At 44.8% G+C, this 22,021-nt stretch overlaps 1 protein-coding gene across 1 annotated transcript; it reads right to left on the bottom strand.

Annotated features, from left to right (window-relative positions):
* Window positions 1-36: 36 nt before the first annotated feature.
* LOC119434697 (uncharacterized) lies at window positions 37-21,954 on the bottom strand. The gene is made up of 10 exons (XM_037701786.2): window positions 21,027-21,954; window positions 16,203-16,314; window positions 16,076-16,135; window positions 15,935-15,990; window positions 14,913-15,057; window positions 13,395-14,327; window positions 12,703-12,814; window positions 8,941-9,076; window positions 7,091-7,208; window positions 37-345 (listed from the first exon to the last, which is right to left on the bottom strand). The coding sequence occupies exons 1-10, from the start codon at window positions 21,713-21,715 to the stop codon at window positions 211-213; spliced, it is 2,496 nt and encodes an 831-aa protein (XP_037557714.1). The 5' UTR covers window positions 21,716-21,954; the 3' UTR covers window positions 37-210.
* Window positions 21,955-22,021: the final 67 nt, after the last annotated feature.

Below are 22,021 nucleotides of genomic sequence, written 5' to 3'. Positions count from 1 at the left end.
CCCTTAGTCAGTGCAAAAATAATCAAGAACAGCAATTTTAGAGCCAGCTCTGACAGAACAACAACAAGCTATAACAAGTGGTCTTCCAAGTTTTTCAAGCATAGTGAGTGAACTAAAGAAAAATTATGAAAGCTAGCTTGCACCAGTGGCCACCACCATGATAACATCAACCCTTTGGCGCCTTAGCTGTACAACCACATACAATGCCACCTAGGGCAACCAGTGCAATGCATACCTGCTCATATGAATCTTATCCCGGCAACCACGTCCTCCTTCCCAGTGTGCTGTGGGTTTCTTTGTCATGAAGTTTGCACAGCCAGTGCAAGGCTTCTCAGCAGCAAAGGGCTGTAACAATGTTGAACGCACAGCATGATGTGTAAAACTTTACCAACCTTATAGCAAAGTACTTGCTAGTAGTAGTAGTAGTAAAGCCCGCAAATACACGCTAAGTGCCTCGAGCGGCCAGTCGCGCGGTAATTTTGCGTGTATTGGCGGGCTTCTTTCACGCTCGGAAAAACACTTTTATGTAGCACGTATTGAGCAACAGAAAGCTGTATCGGTAGTTTTTCATGTTGCTCTACAATTTTCCGATTGACACTTTTCATCTAATAATAACATTTGAGAAGTTCATTAATTAACTAATACTAATTATGTAATTAGGCAGAATGCAAAAAAATAACCTGAGTATCACCAAGCAGCGGCAAATGACATTACCTTGGTTCTGTCCAGCTAAGGGGCATTTTCATATTTTTAAATCTTGATGCATGATAGTTGGGACACCCTGTATAGTAAAGGCAGCAGAGGAATTCTATACAATACTGTGCATTACCCAGACTGCAACTAGATGCAATGACGAACAGGTACATATTCCATGTGAAAGTAACGATGAGGTTATCCAAAATCAAGAAGAGGGCTGACAGATGGAGTAGCACACTGTGGTATAGAAGTTACATAAAATGGGATGTAACTTATATAACTTCTAGCGATGAGGTTAAAAGGGTTCGGCAAAATGTGTCAAGGGGAAAAGCGGCAGGAGAAGGTGGAATAATAGTTGATTTGAAGAGATGGAGGAGATATTATACTCGAAAAGCTCGCGACCCTTTATTCGCAATGCCTCAAGGCTTTAAGTGTACCAGTGTACCACAGAGTTGGAAGAATGCCAACACCATACTGATTGACAAGAAGAAATATGCTAAAGAACTGAAGAATTGCAGGCCCATTAGCTTGCTATCGGTATTGTACAAAATATTCAAATTTTCAACAAGGTATTTTTCAACAGAATTAGGGCAACACTTGACTTTAGTCAACCCAAAGAACAGGCTGGCTTCTGGAAGGAGTATTCAACAATGGATCACATCCATGTCATCAATCAGGTAATTGAGAAGCCTGTGGAAAAGAACCAACCACTCTACGAGGGACGTTCATAAAGTTCGTATTATTGGCATGAAAAAAGAGAGACAAAGAAACGAAATTTTATTGGAAGTTTATTCCTTCTCTACATAATCTCCTCCCAAAGTCACGCACTTCAGCCAACGATGCATGAGCTGCCGCAGTCCACTGCTGTAGAACTCTTCATTTTGAGAGTTCAGGAAGAGCTCGACTTGAGCGATGACTTCTTTGTCATCCCGAAAATGTTTCCCGCGCAGTGTGCTCTTCATGCGAGGGAAGAGGAAGAAGTCACTTCGTGCAAGGTCAGGTGAATATGGCGGGTGAGGCAAAATTTCGTAGCCTAAGGAGGCTGAATGCGTCGCCGTCACATGTGCTGAGTGAGCCGGTGCATTGTCATGGAGCAGATGGACGCCTTTCGTGAGCTTTCCTCTACGTTTCTCCTTGATAGCACCTCACAATTTGGTGAGAAGCTCGCGATAGTACTTTGCTGTAATAGTTTGGCCTTTGCTGGCATAATCTGTTAGAAGAGCACCACGGCAGTCCCAGAAGACACTCTACATGACCTTGCCTGATGACGGCACAACCTTGGCCTTTTTTGGCGCAGGGTGAGTTTCCGTGCTTCCATTGTTTGCTTTGAAGTTTAGTTTCAGGGTCATAATTGTGCACCCAACACTCATCCATGGTTATCAGGCGTTCAAAAATAGTCGTCAGGGTCGCTCTCGCAAAGCTTCAACATTTTTGCGGCTGCTTCCTTCCGCAAGTCTTTTTGCACTGGCGTCAGCAAACGCGGAACCCAGCGCGCGGCAACTTTCATCATATGCAGGTTGTAGTGAAGTATGTTGTGCACAGAGCCTGCACTTACGTTAACCTGTCCTGCTAATTCTTCAACAGTTATCCGCCGGTGAGAGAGCCTCCACTTGTGCAGCAACTTGTGGTTCACCATTGAGCGAAAAGCGGCCACTTCGTTCTGCGTCGTCCAGGCTTGTTTGACCGCACTGAAATCGTCTGCGCCATTTGACAACAGTGTAATAGGCTGGGGCATTGTCACCGTACACCGCCACCAGCTCGGCGTGAATCGTCTTGGCATCTTGTCCCTTCAAATACAGAAAGCGGATCACTGCACGTGCTTCGACTTTCCCGGTGGGTGCTGCCATTTTCGTTTTGGCCCCCTAGCGGTGTTGCATGGTAGTATTGACCCTTTTCGCGGAGCAGTTTGCTCTACAGGAACAAGATGGCGCTTTCGGCCGCGCGCCATACGTTGCCTCAGCGAATGCGCACGAATACGAAACCATTACTGCTTCTACCCTGCTACTGTGCGATCAGCTGTCGAAAATGCAACTGGGTGTGCGCTAATGCACTGTGCCCAATTCATACTGCAAAATGTGTAACGATAAAGGGAAGACGTGTGCGGTATAGTTCGCTGCAAAAATAGTGATTCACATATTAATGAATGGAATCAACCTGTGTCGCCACTGCTACATAAGGACTGCCTGTGTTGCCCCCGCTCGCGATGCACGGCTTCCCTCGAGGATCAAAAAAAGATAATTAATCCGCCAGAGGTGTACAGCTAACCTCCAAAGAAAGGACTTCAACTCCGGAACGTCAGCACTTGGGAGTGAGTACCGCTTGTTACAAAATGAAGTAGTGCCACTTACTGGCATAGTACGTTTACCGCACGCTATCTACACACATCCACCCTTACTCGCACGAAAACTTACGCCCACCCTATCGCCAACGTGTGAGTGAATAGGCGCACACTTGAATCAATGTGCCCAAGCATGAGTGACGGCGACTACACCGACAAGACACGAATGTTGGAAGCTGAATGTTTCGTGATGGTCCATAGAGCAAGCGAGGGACTAGCGATAATACGTCTTTGCTACGAGCTACCGCAAAGTACCGAACATTTAAATTCCAAGCTTTGTGCACAGCAAGAACAAATTTATCGCAGCAGAGCACACCCGCGAGAGATTACGCTGAAAATAAACAATCAGATAGTGGCCGCACCGAGGAACTTTACTGAGTCAGAAATATGACAAGGCGCAGGTTCAAAATGTTTGCCAAACAAAGAACGAAGAGCACACTGATCCCGATTTAATTCATAAGCGGGAAGTTTGGACAGCTTGGAATACATTTCTGGCACCGCATTTAATACAAGCACTGTATATGCTGCTCGCGCCATTTGGACAAGTCGTAATGAGCTCTGAAAGCACTTACATGTCCACTAAAGCTGTGGTCAAAGCTTCATGTCGTGTGCAAAGCCACCGTCTAAGATATGCGTCGAAACAGAGGTTTGCTGCGCTGCACCGGTTCGCGCGCTTGCATTGTAAACGTGGAGGCAACGGCGGCAGCTTAGGCAAGCAATGTACGCGTCAACACGTGATCAAACATGGCAACGCCCACGGGAGCGCCGCGAAAAGGGTCAATATAGAACACTAGTTTTATATTATGCTAAAACTAGACAGACGCACACTCATTTTGAAGCATATTTTGTGCGCCTTTTCTAAATCTGTCACACTGATAATATGAACTTTATGAACGCCCCTCGTGTATGGCTTTCATAGATTACGAAAAGGCATCTTATTCAGTGAAGATATCAGTAGTCGTGGAGGCTTTGCATAGTCAAGGAGTACAGGAAGCATACGTGAGAATCTTAGCAAATACCTATAAAGATTACACAGCTACCTTAATTCTTCACACACACAAAAGCGGCAAAATATCAATCAAGAAAAGGGTTCAGACAAGGAGACACAATCTCTCCAATTCTATTCACTGCTTTCATAGAAGTACAATTTAAGTTGTTAGACTGGGAAGGATTAATAGTGACGATCAACGAAGAGCACCTAAGCAACTTGTGGTTTGCAGATGTGCCCCGTTCAGCAATGATGGAGATGACTACAACAAATGATTGAGGACCTTAGGCGAGAAAGTGTAAAAGTAGGGCTGAAGATTAATACTATGCAGAAGACTAAATTAACTTTTAATAACCTGACAAGAGATGAATTTTTATATAACCTGACAAGAGAAGAAGAATTCGTGATTAGCAGTCATCCCCTAGAATCTGTGCAAGAGTATGTTATCTAGGCCAATTACTCACAGGGGATCCTAATCACATGAAGGAAACTTAGAGAAAAACAAAAATGGCTTAGAGCAAATACAGCCGGCATTACCAAGTCACCACCGGCAGCTTATCGCTATCCTTGAAAAGAAAAGTGTGCAATATTCTACAATCCTACTAATACTAACATAAGAACCAGAAATTGGAGGCTAACGATGAAGCTTGAGAAGAAGTTAAGGACTATGCAATGGCACAACGAGCAATGGAAAGAAAAATGATAGGTGTAATGTTAACAACAGACAGGAAGACAGGTGTGTGGATAAGAAAGGAAATGGGAATAGCCAATAATCTAGTTGCCATTAAGAGGATGCTTTAGTCGACTCGAGGCCAACTCCGATTTCCTCATTCAAACACATGTAAAACGCAGAAATGCTTTTTTGAGACAACCACAGAACAGAGTTGAATCAAGTTTGCTGCATTTTAGAGAGAAAATTAAATTCTAGCAACTGCAGGAAGCCAAATTTAGAATTGGGACCTCTTAATTTTTTTTTAACAAAAATTGTCGAATATCAGTAAGCTAAAACAAAATACACAGGCATGAATTTTACAAATCTGCAACTCTGCACCAAAAACAGATATTGAAGTTATGTGAACGTAAACTGCAGCTGTCAGAGCATCTCAAGAGGACAAATATGATATATGAATTTACAGCTTATGCGAGATTGTTACAATGTTCAAAAGAACAGACTGGTGTGGTAATGCGTAACAGGGTTTTGTAGCGTGAGCTACACTGGCTGAGGTTGAGCAGTTTCGCGTCGCTCCTGGAAAGCCGTGCTGCGCATGCGCAAAGAGCAGTCACACGGCGCACAGCTGGCGCACCGGGCGTTTGCCGGCGTTTGCGCTGGGCGTTTGCCAGTGTGGTATAGCCATGGAGAAGGAGAGCGAAATTGCTGCTCAGCGGCGCAGAAGAGCGGAGAAGCTTAACTCATCGGATCTTAAAGTAGTTGCCTGGCAATTAGCGGTTGAGCGTAGCAAGAATGAACAGAAGAAGGCTAAACGTGCTGCGGAAACACCGGAGCAAAGGGAGGAACGTCTAGTAAAGCAGCGTCGCCAGGAGGCTGAGTAACGTGCCCGACCATCTCCAGCAGCAGCAGCAACAAGACGCCGTCGATGACGTCAAGGCTCGCCGATTGACTGACTATACGGTGAAACTTAGCAAAAGCGCCAGTGCGACTCGGACCTTCGAGACGGACTTCGTAAACAATCCGTTTGGATATGTGTGCGACGTGTGTGAAAGACTGTGGCACATGAAAGACTTGACGCCGGTAAGTAGTGCCATGCGTGAAACTGTTGAGTTTAGCGGCTGAGTGGGGTGAAACCGTGGCGCGGGTTTGTACAATGTGCAAGAACTTTTTCATTAAGCAGAAGATTCCACTTTTTAGCGTTACCAATGGGTATCGTTACCCGCCCATGCCACCAGGTCTACCGGTTCTGAACGATGTGGCCGAACACTACGTATATCCTGGCATAGCCGAGCTAAGCCACTGCTAATTTTTTGCAAAAGTCCTGCTCACAGATTAGTAGTAGGGTGAATCCAGATAAGAACGAACAGGTGGTCCTGGTCACCATTCCCGATTTTGATGAAATTTACTTTAGGCACAGGTTTTGGGCCCAGAACAATAATTCTGAACTTAGTTTTGTGAAAAAAAACTTTTGTTTGCCTGAAAAAAAAAAAAAGTGCACAAATTTTGGCCGTTGAAAACGCTTTTATGCCAGTTTTACTATTTCTGAACGTCCTTGACTTCAACGACAGTGATATTCAAAAAAATTAAAAATGTCCTTTTTCAGAAAACTATTTTCAAATTTTGATGCAAACCACTTATGTTTAAGTGCAATTTTTAAATATAACGATGCTTGACAAAGTAATGAAAATTATTTCGAAAGAATGTGAAGACTTAAAAGTTCATGTGCACCGTGTTTCATTATCCTCACTTTAATTAGTCTGGAGCAATAAATTCCTGAATTACAAGTATTTTGGTCCATTTACCATGGTCGTGATTTTTTTTCTTCTCAAAGTTCCTTCCGTAACCAAGTGTAATAATATACTCATAAGGTAGCATTTTACTTGTTCTTTGTAGGGAAAAAATATTGTGATCGAGAAGTGCACCATTGTTTCTCTATGCGCACTCAAAGTTCAGAAATCGCATAATTGGCGGAAAGGTGTTTTCGACGGCCGAAATTTGTGCATTTTTTTCCAGGCAAAGAAAATTTTTTTTTCACAAAACTAGAATCATTGTTCTGGGCCTAAAACCTGTGCCTAAAGTAAATTTCATCAAAATCAGGAATGGTGACCAGGACCACCTGTTCGTTCTTATCTGGATTCACCCGGTATATTTCATGGCAGTGTACAATGCATCAATTTTTTCCGCTTTAGATGTATTATTAGAAAATGTTTAGAGAAGTGTGATATCGATTTTTATTGCTACAGAATTTTATTGCTACAGAATATTTATTGCTACAGAAATTCAGGCCCTCTCTCCAACTGATTGGGCAGATTGAAAACACACAGGCCAGCATTCTGCCAGAAGTTGCTGGAAGACGTTACTAACTGCTCGCAAGTGTGTTGCCTCTCATGCTTCTCACCTGCTCTTTGCAGCAGTGGCCACAGATCATTCGTGTGGCATACTTCATTTCATGGCTGCCACCCTCCTGCTCCTCATGGCATTTGTCACAAGGATAAGCTTTTCCACAACAAGGGAACCTGGAATTAACAATAGCAGAGACAACAGCATGCAATATGGGACAATATTATGCATAAACCAAGGCAACCAAGCATGAAAAACAATGACACAACAGGACCACAAAACCATGTTGCATGTATAAATTCATCTGTAGCTAACAACATCTGTTACATCAAATGAAATCAGGTTCAACACACTGCTACAGAGCAATAAACAATGTTATTTGCACAAGTTTGTGAACCGATGCGTCAGAGAACAAGACAAAAAGGTCCACAGTACATGTGAGAAATGTTCTGAGGTAGGCATATTTTGGTTAAAGGGTCCCAGAAACGATTATCGTAATAGAATAAAGAACCATTTATACAAAAACAGAATCTCTTTATGGGAAACATTCCCAAAATTTTTCATGATTGCATGCTAAGTTAAAAACAATACAAGTAGTTGAACAGCCTTTTCTCGAACCACCGGCGTTCCCTCTCCACTCGTATTCTGTGTGACTATGGCTATGTACTGCATTCATTGGCCACAAAGTCATCTGGTGATGCAAGTGTTGCCTGTTTCCTATCGGTTTGAACCAATGTGTTCTTGCATCTCTTGCCAACTTATTATTTCTTATGGCGGCCTCACAGCAAAGTTTAGGTGCAGCACTGACATATTTTACAGCTTGTATTTGCTGTGGTATGTGTACAAACACACACACAAACACCTGTACACACTGTACAGCAACCACACATCCGTAGCACCAAGTACTGGTTCATGAGCGTCCTTGAGGCAGAACTAAGAGTGTAGCCATGGCAAGCCAGAAAATGGCATGTGCATGTGAACACCACGGATTTTTCTCAATAGCACCAGAAGAAATTGCTTCACCCAATTCCAAAGCTCCCAAGTTCATGCATAATATAATTCCCTCTGCACACCACTGGCAGCCATCAGAACTTACTATTGTCAACATTTGTTGCATACTCTCTCTCACCCCTCCATTCCTCCGTGCAGCCCCACAGATATTCCCGAGAGCTTAGCTTTTCTGAATAAACTCTTTACTCCACTCTTTTCATAGTAGTACATGTGCGCAAAAGCACTGACAAACACAACAGCAGCAGCAGACGAACCAGCCTCAGCAAAAAGTGTGCCACCGCTTTGAAAAATTGTCTGTCCATTGCCTATGTCTTTTTTACAGTGTAAACAAATTACTACGCATAAACATATTAAAGAGATTTGTTCAACGTATTGTTGAAAGTATTCCAGATGATGTCACACCGGTAACCACTAAGAACTCCCGCCCTACAACATCACACAGCAATTCTACTTGGAATGGGCAGAGGAAAAAGAAAACATGCAGAGTGGTGTCACTTTGATTGGTGGGGATTTCAGTGCCAACAACTAAGAGCCAATTTTATGCTATCACAACAACAAAAGCAGCATAACAGCTGCAGCAGCTACAACCACAACCTCATGAAAAAACATGGCGCTCGTGAGAATGTGATAACTCATATTTTACTGACACCATGTCAAGCTGACGCCATGTCAACTTGATGATGTTGATATCTTCTCATATAAACAATAAAGGTAATACAATTGAGATACTGATCGACGAATGGTCAGCTTCAAATTTACATATAAAATTCAATCTAAGACATTTCCGCAGCTGTCTACAACCCTGAAATCAGCTGGTTTTAGCAGAGAGCAGACAAATGAAGACGACGGCAGCCCATAACCACTAAAGTAAGAGAATCAAATGTCAGCCTCTCCTACCTCAACCAGCGGAAGCTCTTTTTGTAGTGCTTGCAGATGCCCCCATCTGGAAGAGGCTTGCCTTCCTGAATGGCTGGATCCTTAACATTTTTCACCATCTTAGGAGCTTTTATGGAGAATGCCGAACCTGCGTTTTCTACAGGGAAAGTTGGGGGGCCAATTATGAAAACATATAGACTGTTATATAAATCTTTATGAATACATTAAAAGCAAGTGCTGTCATATAAACATACAAAATCAATGTGAATACTTACGAACAGTTTGAAAAGATGAGTAACGAGATAGGCCGACATGAGTGCAGATTAACAACTCTTACTTGAAAGGACATACATACTATATACTATGTGAAGATGCACAAACCTAATTCGGTAAAATGTGTTAGCAATAAGCAACATAACAAAGTAAAAATGATAAAGCAAATGACAAGCTCATGTCAGCAAAGAAACTGCGAGTGGAAGGTGAGCTCTATTTTCTGTACTTCAAGCTTTTCTTTGGTGGGCATCATGTCTCCTGGAGCTACGCCCTGCAATCCCGAAGAAGGCTTCTATCTTTTTTATCAGTGCACTCAAAGACTGTAAAGCATGGTACAGTATAGACCACTTATAATGCAACTGCTTACAGTGCAGGACCGGATATAGTGCGGTCTTTTCAGACTCCCGTTAATTTTCCCATAGCACTCCATGTATACACATATCGCTTATAGTGCAGTTGCGGGAAACGAAATACCGGTTACAGTGCAGCTGCCTGGGAGTACGGAAGTCAGCGGCGACGGCGAACGCTCCCCTCAAACGGGCGCCCCAAAGAGTGCTCGAGGAGGAAAGAGAGACAAAGTGGAGGAGAAGGGCACGTTGTGCGAAGGAACAGCCAGTGAGGCTGAAACTATAATCTTGAGTGCAAGTCGTGAAATATCACGGCGCGCGCGCATAGTGAGCGAGGGCCACGAAACTGCCAACGCCGGCCAACGCTCGCTTCACGATAACGGCAGTAAACGAAACTTCAGGGAGCGGGCGGCGCCGGCACAGCACGGCGAAGGGCGCACGCGGAGACGAAACTTCAGGGAGCGGGCGGCGCCGGCACGGCACGGCGAAGGGCGCACGCGGAGACCGTGGAATGTGATGGAGGAGGGCGGTAGGGAAGCGGATTTCGCCTCGGCAACTCCGCCGCTTCGGTGGCTCCCCTCGCCCTCCCTCGTAGCTCCCTCACTTTCGACCTGTCACTGCGCGCGCGCGCGCCGCCGTGCAGGCGCCGCCGCTCCAGCTTCCCGCTTCCAGCTAGCTTCCTGAAGTTTCGTTTTCTGCCGTTATCGGGAAACGGGCGTTTGCCGGCGCGGGCAGTTTCGTTGGCCGGCCTGGGAAAGCGCCACTGCTTCCCTGTGCGCCGTAGCCGCAGCGTACAAGGTCAACAGGTGACTAGAAAGTAGAGGAAGCATAAAGGAGAAAGAAGGGTTCACTGCCATTTTCTACACGTGGCTACGGTAGCGTGGCTGAGACGTCGGCACGTGCACGCATGTTCCGGCGCAACGCAGAATCGGCGACCTTGCCATTTGAGAGAGGGTGAAACTTCCGCCACGTTTTTTCTTTCTTTTTTTTTGTTTTGTTCGCACGCGACATTGAGGGGTCTCTCCTAAGCTTTTACTCTATGGCAGTGCCGGAGCAATGCCGATCGGAGGCGCCGCCACGTGATTTGGTTCGAATTAACGAGATTCGACTGCAAATTGAATGCAAACGTTCTAGCCACATTCCTCGACTGTCGCATACGCGTGGCGGCTCGGTGCACATGTTTTGCATATGTGCGGGCCTTGAAAATTGTTGCTTCGGTTATAGTGCGTACGGTACCGCTTATAGTGCAGATATTCGCAACTCCGGCGACTTACGTTATAAGCAGTCTACACTGTATTGCCATAAGAGCACTGAAGAGCACCCTTAACAGGTCACGCCAAAACCACCAAGTCGAGAAGAGCTTCCAGATCCAAGTCCAGTTTGCTTTCAGCAAGGTACTCATGCCAGCTTCTGGTAGGCATCGCTGAGAAGCTTATAACGAGCTACATACACATGATGCCTCAGGATGGAGAGCTTCAAGCAAGCTGACGGGTAATGCTGTTATACCTTATGTACAAGAGGTCAGCTATAGCCTCATGAAAACTGTTGTAAGAGCTGGAGTTCGCCTTTATATTCTGTGTCAAAGAAGCTGGGCATGTTGCGCAGAAAAGCCAACTGAACCGAGCCAAGACATGAAGTTTGCAGCAATTCGTCAGCAGTGTGGTTTGTGTTCATAAAGGTTATTAGTCGGTGCTAATATTGTCTATCTCTTGTCCCATCTTTTCACACTGCCCCCAGGAATTCTCGTAAGCACTGCACCAACAAGCTCAATTTACAACACTTCTGCAAAAAGAAATGCTTTTCACACTAGGTCCAACAACAACAATAGATAGGCAGAAAAATACACAGACCAATAAAAGATATTGAATAGATTGCTGAAGTAATTGAATACAGACAACCCTCGATATAACGAACCTCGAGCTAACGAAATTTGCAAAGTAACGAACTATTTTCATTTCCCTATCTTAGTTCCATTGAAAACCGCGTATTTTTTTTTCCGCGATTTAACAGGCAATTTCGTGACACGGTTTCGATTTAAGTAAGTTTTCGGCCATTTCAAGCATGTACTTGGCGCCTTTATGAATAGTAAAGCAAAACAAAAAACTATAAAAATGTCGGCCGAGGCCATAATTATTTCAAGCGTCCTTCCACACGAAAAGTTTGAGCGCAAAAAACTCGGTTAAAGCGTGCGTGCACCGGGACGCGGTAGGCGGGAAATGTCGCTGCGCCATTTGTCGTGATGGTAGACAAGTTGCGGAGGCGGGAAGCGCGGCATGCTCGCATCGCTCGGAGAAACACGAGCGGACGATTCCTTCTGCGCAAGGGGAATGGAGAGGGAGTGAACGCGCGGTAATGTGATTAAGCACACGCTAGGGGAGGTAGCAGAAACGCGCACCTACCTGCCTTCTACTCCTCGCACACAACCATGCGCGGGCCACGCGCTGTATCTTTGAGGTAATCTCTTCGGCAAGTGCAAACGCCGAGTCGAAACAGTTTGTGCCTTGGTGCGTATTGAGTTCCCGCGCGTCTAGTGTTGACGGTCGCATAATCCCAAGTTTCCGAGACACGGTGCGAAGCGTTCGCTCGCGTTGTAACAGCAAGATTGTGGTCATCGAGTGAGATCTGTTAATGTTTGCCTGGTCGCGCGCGACACCGATAAAACTACGAGCCTGACTTCATGTAATTCTGACTTCTCATTTTTTAAAATTTGCTCAGGACGAATATCCGTATCTTTTTCAATTTTGTTTTTAATTTGTAGGCGTCAGCTGTGGGCACTAAGCGCGGTTTACGGCACTGCGCTACACAACGCACGCAAATCTCGGACACCACAAGCTACATTGATGCATTGCTCTCGGCACGATCTGCACCGCACGCGATGGCACTCATAACCGCACTATTATGGCCCGACCTTCTTGAGATTTGTTTATAAGTGCTTACAAACAAGATACTATCCACCAGGAATGCTCCCAAAATTTTTTTACTGCTGAAACCTTAAAACTTAAAATTAACAAAATTCACGATCTAACGAAGTTTTTCGCTGAAAGTACAACTTTGTTATATCGACGTTTGACTGTATTCAGAAGTGACACAACAATAGTAAGGTGAATGCATCAGAAAAAGAAATGAGATGGAATAGTGATGTTATCATCATCATTATACTAACCAGCTGCTCTAGATGGTTGCAATTGAAGAAACTTGACAGATTCCATGAGTACAGTTATCTTGGCATTGCAGAACTGGCACCAAAGGGAGCGACGCTGTCCATAGTGTATGCCCTGCATAATGAAAAACAGAAATAAAGAGAAAAAACAAGCTCAGTGCATATAACACCATTTTTTTAGCACAAGGCCTTACCATGAACACTTTAACGGTGCACTGGCTACAATAAAAATAAAAACAGTTTTCAATTGTAAGCAACATGCATGCAACAATTCTTTATAATTGAAGATTAAAATTAGGTTCCACAAAGAACATGTGATGTTACAAACAAAAGAAATGGAATGCAGCAAATAAAATATTTTTTAGGTCATCCCATGGTTGAAATCAATTTCACCAGCAAGATCTCTTTACCAGCTCATTACTGTTACCACTCTCTTGGGTCAAAATGAAACACCTGGTATATAAACGATTTCCTCAGAGCTGTTCCGAGCACTATCACACACACAAAAAAAAGCAATTCTGTAAACAATTATGATGGCAATGAGATGCCATACAGACATTATGTACAAAAGAACTGTGCATGTACCCCTAAGCAACAGTAACAGGAGGAATGTAGTTGGTCGCAGATGTAATGATAACACACACTAAGCACTACCGTCGGTTGTAAGACTAGCACCAACATGCAGCTACACTCACATCAGCAGCCATCCTCTTGTTGCAACTGAAACAGTCTAGGGCAAAGGCACAGCCAGACAGCACCAGGTCCACAGCAAAGCAGTCCACAAGGTCAAAATAGCCAAGTACGGAGTTGAACTGATGCATCAAGTTTGGTCGGAATGTCACGCTGCAGGTGCGAGAGCAGCGGCCGCATGTCACCACATTGCGGCGACGTGCAGGCGAGACGACATCCGCATTGCAACGGCACCTGCCACACTGCACCCTGACTGCCACTTTTGTGCACTCCAAGGTGGCTACACCTTCACCGAGCTCCAAGCGCCGAAACTTCACCTCGGTGCCTTTCTTCTGGTTGACATGGACATCAACACCCGCTCTCTGAGCACCATGTGAGGGCTTCTCAGCAGCAGCAGGCTTCTCAGAACAGCCGCCGGCATCCGTAATAGAGGAGGCTATGCTATGATGTGGAACTTTGTTTTCTGCAGGCTCACTTTGCTTTTTTTCAATTCTCTCGTGCTTTTTGCTCTTTTCTTTTTCGTCAGGTCTCTCGCCATTGCCTGTGCTGGAGACAAAGCTTGTGTTTAGGGACATGTCGAAACCATTCAAAACATCTGTAACGCCATTGACTTGTTGGTTGCAGTCTGAAGTTTGGTCGTTTGATGCCCCAGGTGGGCATTTCTCTACGGATCTTCCCTCCTCCCCACTTGAATCAAGAGTCAACACATGCAAGCTGTCTGTTATGTTTTCTTTTTGTGATGCATCCTGATGCGCCTTGTCTTGAATATTGGCAGCACTGTTTGTGGTGATGGCAGATTCGGCATCTGCACTGCTTTCGTTCCCTTCGGATAATGCATCATCTACAGTTGACTCTGCACCTTCCGTCGTAGCACCTGCCAGTTGCTCAAAGGGCACAAATTCAAGGCCAGCAGCTTCGGCAAGTTGAATCTTTTTCACCTAAATAAAAGCAAAAAAGATCAACACATTAAGAATTCAAAAACTATTAGGTCGGGGTTTCATGTCATAATTATTTCCAACAAAGAAAAGCTGGAAAAGGGCATCAAGCAGCGACTAGAGACCTACGCCTTACATGATTTGCAATGTGCTAACGCTCTGGTTCAAACAAATATGATCAAGTTTTGCTTCACGAATACATTCCACACAGAGATAAAAACAAAGAAAGAGCATAAAAGAGCCATCAAACAACAGTCTTATGCGTTTCAAATAACATAGCATAACTGACCTTTGGTTTGAACTGCATGTGCCAGAGAATCAGCTGAACAAAGCCCATCATTATTGTATTTTGCCACAAAGCATCAAAACTACGAACCTTAAATGTCTAGAATTTACAACATGCATAAATTCAAAAAGCAGGCTATATTTCACCTTTATAACAGACCAGCACTACGTATACATTATCATCCTTACAAACGCCTAAACAAATTGTCAATGAAGAAACGGGAGGGAGTCAGTGGAAACATTTAGACACCAAACCAAATTATACCAATACAATAACCATAAGAACACAGATAACAAACTTACCTTCCTTAAGCCCTCAATAAAGAGTGCCTCAAGGTTGCGGTCAAACCAGCGAAGGAATGGACGCAAATGAAGTGATCCCGGGCCAACTTGTTTTGATGTGGAATGTTTTTCATCCAGCCATGCCTTAATGGCTCTGTTGAGATCCCTGATGATGCACAAAACCGTGACAATTAACACTAAAAAAATTATAATATACTTTACGTCTTAAAAATGTGTCCTTTATTGGAGCTAATTACAGCTAGTCATTCATAATGATATACTTCCTCAGCCCCCAAACTTTGGTATAACTACAACATTCAGAAACCACCAAACCTTTCTACTTGACTCTTTCTTGGCCTTGCATCTTATATGCCTTAATCTTTGTCATGCAGTCCAGAAAGGAAATCAATTTTTAGACTCCTGTCAAAAAAGCGTAAGTTGGCTGTCCAAAACATGGTGGCACTGCTTATTGCTGGAGCAATGAATAAACACCCAGCATACGCAGGCCAGAGCATGCAAGAAAAAATTGTGCTTTTTGACTACATGTAATCCCAATTTCAACATATTTAAGTTCAATTTAGGGAAGGCACTGGCCATAATGATTATGCCAATGACTGCTAAGTGAGTGAACCAGCATGTACAGAGGCCCTACCTAATCGTGCAATGACCTGTCTATGCATGTTGGGACTCACTTGTCAAAATAAATCTACTAACCAGACGGGAACAGGTTCCTTTCAGCAGAGCAATGAAACTATATGGAAAGCTAACTTGCTGTTTTTGAAAAAAGGACTATGCATGAGGATGCTGCCGTAAGGCAACAGCCATTAGGGAAAAAAACAACAACACTTATAGTAAAAAATGTAAACCAAGCCATTAAAATGATGTAGCACTTAAAAGATGGCCCAATTTTATTTTTTGTAGACTTCACATAACCTTGTGCTTCACTCACTCTGCATTGTCAATGTCACACATTCACAACAGAATGTTGCATCACACATTCACAAATCTTTACAATCAAGGTGACAAAGCAGCAGATTATTTACCTCAGCAGGATTGGAGGTAAGAAACCTTCTTCATCAAGCACAGACATCATAAAGCACTGTAGAAAAAAAGAAGAGAAAGAGAGGATGAGAAAAAAGAAGAAATAATATCAAGCCATGTTTTGCAGACAGCAAAAGGCGTACCTCTCTGGGATAGAACTTTGGAAAAGCCACCATCATTGTCAGCTCCTTGACATCGAATGGCTGTAGAGAACACAGAATGTCAGTTCTGAGCAAATTCATACAATTTTAAGTTGGAAGCAAAGCATACCCAGTCGGGATCTGTAGGTCCAAACACAAAAGTGTACTTGTCGGTGCCATCCCCACCAAGTACCTTTTTACTTTTCCTAAATCGTTTTCGAAACTGATCAATTTCCCTGTCCCTGTAAAGAGGCAATAACAACAGATCAAGAGCATTACAGATCTGCACATCAGGGCAAGTTAACAGGGTCGAAATGGAAGTACAGCCAAGGTCAAAACATGAAGTAAATCTTATAACCTTGAGAAATAATTTGGGTGCCACATAGCAGCAGTGGTTGCAGCTCCACAATGCTTTTACTTGACTGGTGGTAAGTCGCTTGCATCAGTTTTGTAAGCATACTACAATAAAATAACAAGCAAGCACCCACACTCCCATTTTCAAAGAGCTTCCAAATCCCACATAGCAAATGCCATGAATCCTTGCAAATGGCCATCACTGTGGCCAAGGATGCTCACGGGGCACGCTCGTCAATGAGATGTTCTGTGTGAGATGCGAAGCAAGACTTTGCGGTGCTTTGTATCCTTTTGGACTGTCTCTTGCCTGTTCAAGATGTGCATTCAGTTGGAAAATGCTTGGTACTACCAAACCTGCCGATTTATGTCACTGAAGTAGTTACTAAGAGTGTGCTCAAGTCAAAGCAGACAGAGTGTTGCTATACATTTTTCAGGCACACCTGACTTCAATAATCAGCTATTCTTCATCATCCCTCCTGCTTCAATTGTACTGGAAATTTGTGGAAAAGTTTATTATCGGCAGAGTACAGAAAGTGCCTTTGCGACAGGGGTGTAAGATGTAGTGTCCAACACTTGTCAGACTAACACTGTTTCTAGAAGGGTAGTGCGTTACTAAGCTGCTCACACACCTACTGCCTATTTCGAACGTTGGCCTTGGAAATAGGTTCCGACAGTTCGTCAGGACCATGGTTGTGTGCTGTGCACATATTTCACAACAGCTTACTATTCTTCTCACAGGAAAAACTTGACAATGGCTAAAAAAAAAAAAAGTGTGTTCACTCAGAGCATTGGTACAAATAAGCTTTTTGCGACTCAAACATTCCATCCAGGAGTCCCGAAGTCAGTCCCAAAAATGTCTACAAGGACATTTATCATGATTAGAAATCAAATATAGGCAAATGCCTATTTGTTCCTGTGTGTTAGGGCCCCCCTCTTGTGGTGTATGAGCACTAATACATAGTTTTCACGTGACGTCACAGCGCCATCTGCTAGCGGCAGTGGCGCACCGACGGGGGGGGGGGGGGGGGGTTGGGGTTTGTAACTCCCCCTGAGGCCGACCTAACCCCCCCCTTTTGTTTAACCCCTTTTCTTTCCTTGCGCATTTGAGTACTGCAACTAAGATGTAAGACGCGCAATCATCTGCACACTCACAAAAGGCACATTTTTTTACAATTTCCCATGAAGAAATTGAAATTAGTGCTGCTTAGATGGTATTGGCAAACTGTCACCCCCCCCCCCCCCCCTGACAGAGATCCTGGGTGCGCTACTGGCTAGCGGTCGTCTGCCATGTTGGAGCACTGCAACCGATGCGCGCGAATGTTTGAGCGCCGCCTGTGCAGTCTTTCGGCGTTGATTTTGCGATTTGCAAACGATCGCGTGTTCAATGATGGCGACTGCCAGGCGGAAGGAATTCTGCCCATGATATTTTGCCGAGATGGTGGGCCCGACGCATGCTCGCTACAAAGCAAAATCAACATGTGCGACGGTGTTGATCCGTATACGTTGTGCGGCGGGACCGACACGACTACGGACGTCGACCTGTTGCCGGTTACGACGCATGCTGACATTGTAAATTATTTGGTGCTGTCGACGAACCACGTATCTCTTACTGAAATGAAATCATACAAGTCTCTTGAGGCTCACAACTACTTCGCAAGTGGCCGGGTAAGTGGCATGACAGCAATGCGGCTACTCTCCAAGCGCGTCATCGTCTTGAGCGAGGCAACGTTACAAACATTTCAAAAATATATTTGTAAATCCGTACCGCTGAAATACCGTGTTAACACGGTACCCATTTGCATGAACTCGTTCGTTAGCTGTTCATTACGGCACCGTGCGCTGCGCACTGCTCCAAATGCTTGATGCTGCCAGGCATTGTGTACGACGCAACATATCTTATTTCGCTATTCGCTTACCTAAATACGGCCTTCTGTAACTCTGGTTAAATATAGGCGAAAAAAGTAGGTTCTTTACATCTTTCCTTTTTATGCAAGTGAGCCAGAGACGCCGACGCTCCTCCAACAACACTTTCATGCGCTCACATTGCCGAGTTCTCACTTTCGGCAAGCAGTACAGCTCGGTTCCTGGCTCCGTGTTAGTTTTCTGTGCGGCAGACTGCTTCTCGCACTGAAGCCGATCATGTCACACATCGGCACTGCGACACTGTACCGTACAGCGCTAAAGTATCGCACCCGGCACACGCAGCAAAGGCAGGCGCCACGGCAGTAGTTCTCCGTAATGGCGGCCACCTACAACATACGCCCCGGTTGTGACGTCCGTGAAAACTATGTATTGATTAAGCAGTGGTTTAGCACCAACTTTATAGTGCCTATTTCTGTCCTTTGTGCCTACATATGCCTATTTTTGCTTTTGGCACCTGAAAATGCTTTTTAGGGACGTCATTTCTGTTTAAAAAGCACATCTGATCACTTCTTTTCACAAAACATGGCAGCATTGGCATACAGGGTTGATAATGATACGCACCCAGCAATGTGACCCAGTAACTAAGCGCTTGCATTGTAAGCGTTTCAGAGCTTCTCACCATCTCCCTGACACTTATTGGAAGTTCCAGAGATAAAGATCACCGAAAGTCTCCTCCTTTGGCAGTGGACACACAACTCCAATTTACACTGCAGGCGGGGATTTGCGAGAGAAAGGTGCAGCATTTTCAGAAAGATGTAGAGCAGAATGCAGCCTGGAGAGACTGTTGACTGTAGATTGCGCTGTTCGTGTGTTAGACGGAAACGTGCAACGTCCACTAGAAATACTACTAACTGTAGTTACGCGGTCCCCTGCTTTGGTACCTTCACTCCTTTTGTGGTTGTACAGAAACATCAGCTGATGGCAGCTCATCTAAGATCTGCAATAGATGAGCAATAAACACTTCCCCTCACACCATGTATATGAGGAGACACGTACTCCTGTGCTCCAAGGTACGATAAAAAAAGCCACTTTACGAAACGTGAATTCATAGTGATATAAAAGTTAGTGCTTAAGGAGAGTTTGTTTGAACAGTTAATGAGTGTAACACAGACACTGTGGCATAACACTTGTGTTATGCCTCAAGTTTAACGCACCCCATGTGTGCAGCACCAGCTGTCGAAAACGTTTGTGCGAAGGTGCAGTCTGTCTTAGACAAGAAATAGTGATTTTTTTTTCTGCTCAAAGAAATTTCAAAGGTTCTTACAGGTGAACAGTCAAGAACCCCCGAGTGCATGAAGGTGTCAAACATACAGAAATACAAAAATGTTCCATTCACGCCTGTTGACACTCATCGTCCGTTTTCAGAATACAAGTTCATTTTTAGTAAATTAGGCACAATTTTCAACTTCGGGCCTAGAGATGATAATCATGTGTAACTGTTGTTCTAACTTAACAATTATTTGTAAATGTACACTATGTAACACTTCTCTTCTTTACTAGAACATTTGTTGACTTCAATCTATTAGGCACGAATGTTAGCTTCTTTCATTTACTGTTTAGCAGATTTCCTGGAGTAGTTTATATTTTTCTTGCTCTACTTGATGTGACATTGTAAGCAGGAAAGCTGGACAAAAAAAGTCAAACATCTCGCAGCTGCATGCCAAAAATACTCTCATTGTGTAAGAGCAAATGTATTGAGCATATTGGCTCCTGCATGCAAATGACAAAAAAAGCAGCCTCCCATATGACCAGAGAGCCCCTGCGAAGAGAAGGCCTGCACAATATGGGTTTCAGACCTCACAAGTGAATGCTCCGTTAGTTTTCGTCACATGAAAATGGGCTACACATCCAATACATAAGACAAGTAATGGTTTGTGACCAGTTTATAATGCCTGTTCTAAAATAAGGCTTTATATGCCTGTCTTAGGCTCCTAAAACACACATTTTTAGTGCCTTAAATGTAGTCTCTAGGCATGATGGTTAGTAATTTTTTTTTTTTCATAACATTTTTGAACTTTTTTTTGCATAGTCTTGTGTCAACCATAGCATAGGTTGACACTTTCAAAGCTAGTTCAATAAGAATTCGCTTTTTGTCCGGAGCTCGTGAAGCAGGTATGCACAAGGTAGGAAAGTGACAAGGTCAGTCTAAGATTCTGAACTTCTTCAGAACAGCTTCATTTATATACATTCGTATTCTTCCCACTGCTGGTTGAATGTGAGAATGTGGAATGAATGGGCACTCTATGATTTATCTAGACATTAATCAAGAAACCATGAAGTGTAAAGCCTGAGGCATACACGCAGCAGATGTCAGCCCCGTGACCTCGAGCCAACTGTGCATAAGGGCTTCAGGAAAAGTTTAACGATGCGTGAGGCTATGTAATAAATCTGCGCTTGCAAGGAAAGGCAAAAACCAAACAAGCGGACCGGCCGACGCACTTCCTTTAGTTCAGGTCTCGTCGAAGGCGGAAAAGCCGAAACAACGAGAACGCAGAGAGCCGCGGTATGCAATAGAACGCTGAGGCGAAGACCTCCCGCCACTAGGACGAGTTGCGAGGGCACCGACCGTCAATCGGGTTGTCTAGCCAAGCCCTCCGTGCTCACAACGCAACGTGGTTATCTCACCGACGCCACGGCAGTAGGCAACACGTTTAGGCTGCCTAGAGCAATTATTTACCTCAACTGTTTCAGCAGCTCCTCTTCGCTCGGTGGTTGCTGAGCAGAGCCATCCTGCCCAACTTCGCTCACGGATTCTAAAGGCTTCTGATCGCTCGCCGACGGGTCAAGGACGCCACTCTCTGGCTGTGGTGAGTCGTTCATGGTGGCTTCTCGCGGAGCTTGGGCAGTGCTTTTAACCTGGTCGCAACGGCGCTTGTGGACATAGCGGCAGCCGCGGCCGTAGCGACAGAATCCGCGGCGCTCGAAGAAGCGGCACGGCTCCTTCGGCGGTGGTCGCTCGACACTTTTGTCGGTACACTCGATCGGAGCAACATCTTCAACCTCCTTTTCGCCCGGTTTGTCAGTAGTAACTGCAGTGGCAGCTGAAGGCTGTTCTCCTAGCTCGTGCGAGTACCGACATCGGTCGCCATTCCGACAGTGACCATTTTTCGAGAAGAACTTGCAGGGTACACTTTCCGGAGCGTTACTTGACGGCGGCCCGTTCGAAGCACGACGTGAAAAGCCACGGTGGCGAAAATGTGGCCGGAGTGAGGACTTCAGGCGACTGTGGGCATCTTCAGGCTTGCCTGTTTTGTCAGAGAGAGCAGCAGATTCCTGGGGTCGTCTCGAGCGCGGAGATGCTTGCGGGTTTACGCCGACGGCATCTTGAGAATCACGCTCGGTATTAACGGCCGCTCCTTGGCTCATAAGTGGGCAGCGCCAATAGAGGACTCGAGCACGCAGTGGGCTCTCACACGGATGTTTCTGGAGGTCGTTTCTTTTCTCACGCACGATCGACAAGCCCAGACGCTCTGGTAGCGGTCACGAAACACACTACGTCGGAGAACTACGCTCACTAGACGAGCCCGACAAGGATTTCACCAAACAAGCAATAAGAATGAAAGCGTTGCAATCGGCTGAAATCGTTTCTTGCACAACACAAAAGAAACCACAGAAGCACGATCACGATGGCCAGTCTACTCGCTTTGCACAAGAAAAGACCACGGATCCTGT

Source organism: Dermacentor silvarum, unplaced genomic scaffold, assembly GCF_013339745.2.
Source record: "Dermacentor silvarum isolate Dsil-2018 unplaced genomic scaffold, BIME_Dsil_1.4 Seq176, whole genome shotgun sequence".
Lineage (NCBI taxonomy): Eukaryota > Metazoa > Arthropoda > Arachnida > Ixodida > Ixodidae > Dermacentor > Dermacentor silvarum.
Note: the sequence above shows the minus strand (reverse complement) of the source record. Positions and strands in the feature narration are given on the sequence as shown.

What these genes read in the sequence shown, in the direction of transcription:
- LOC119434697 (XM_037701786.2), bottom strand. Translation starts at nt 21,715, where the DNA reads ATGAGCCAAGGAGCGGCCGTTAATACCGAGCGTGATTCTCAAGATGCC. An exon ending in GAGCTGCTGAAACAGTTGAG is followed by an intron (nt 16,315 to 21,026) that starts GTAAATAATTGC and finishes GCCTCTTTACAG; the next exon opens with GGACAGGGAAATTGATCAGT. An exon ending in GACCTACAGATCCCGACTGG is followed by an intron (nt 16,136 to 16,202) that starts GTATGCTTTGCT and finishes TGTTCTCTACAG; the next exon opens with CCATTCGATGTCAAGGAGCT.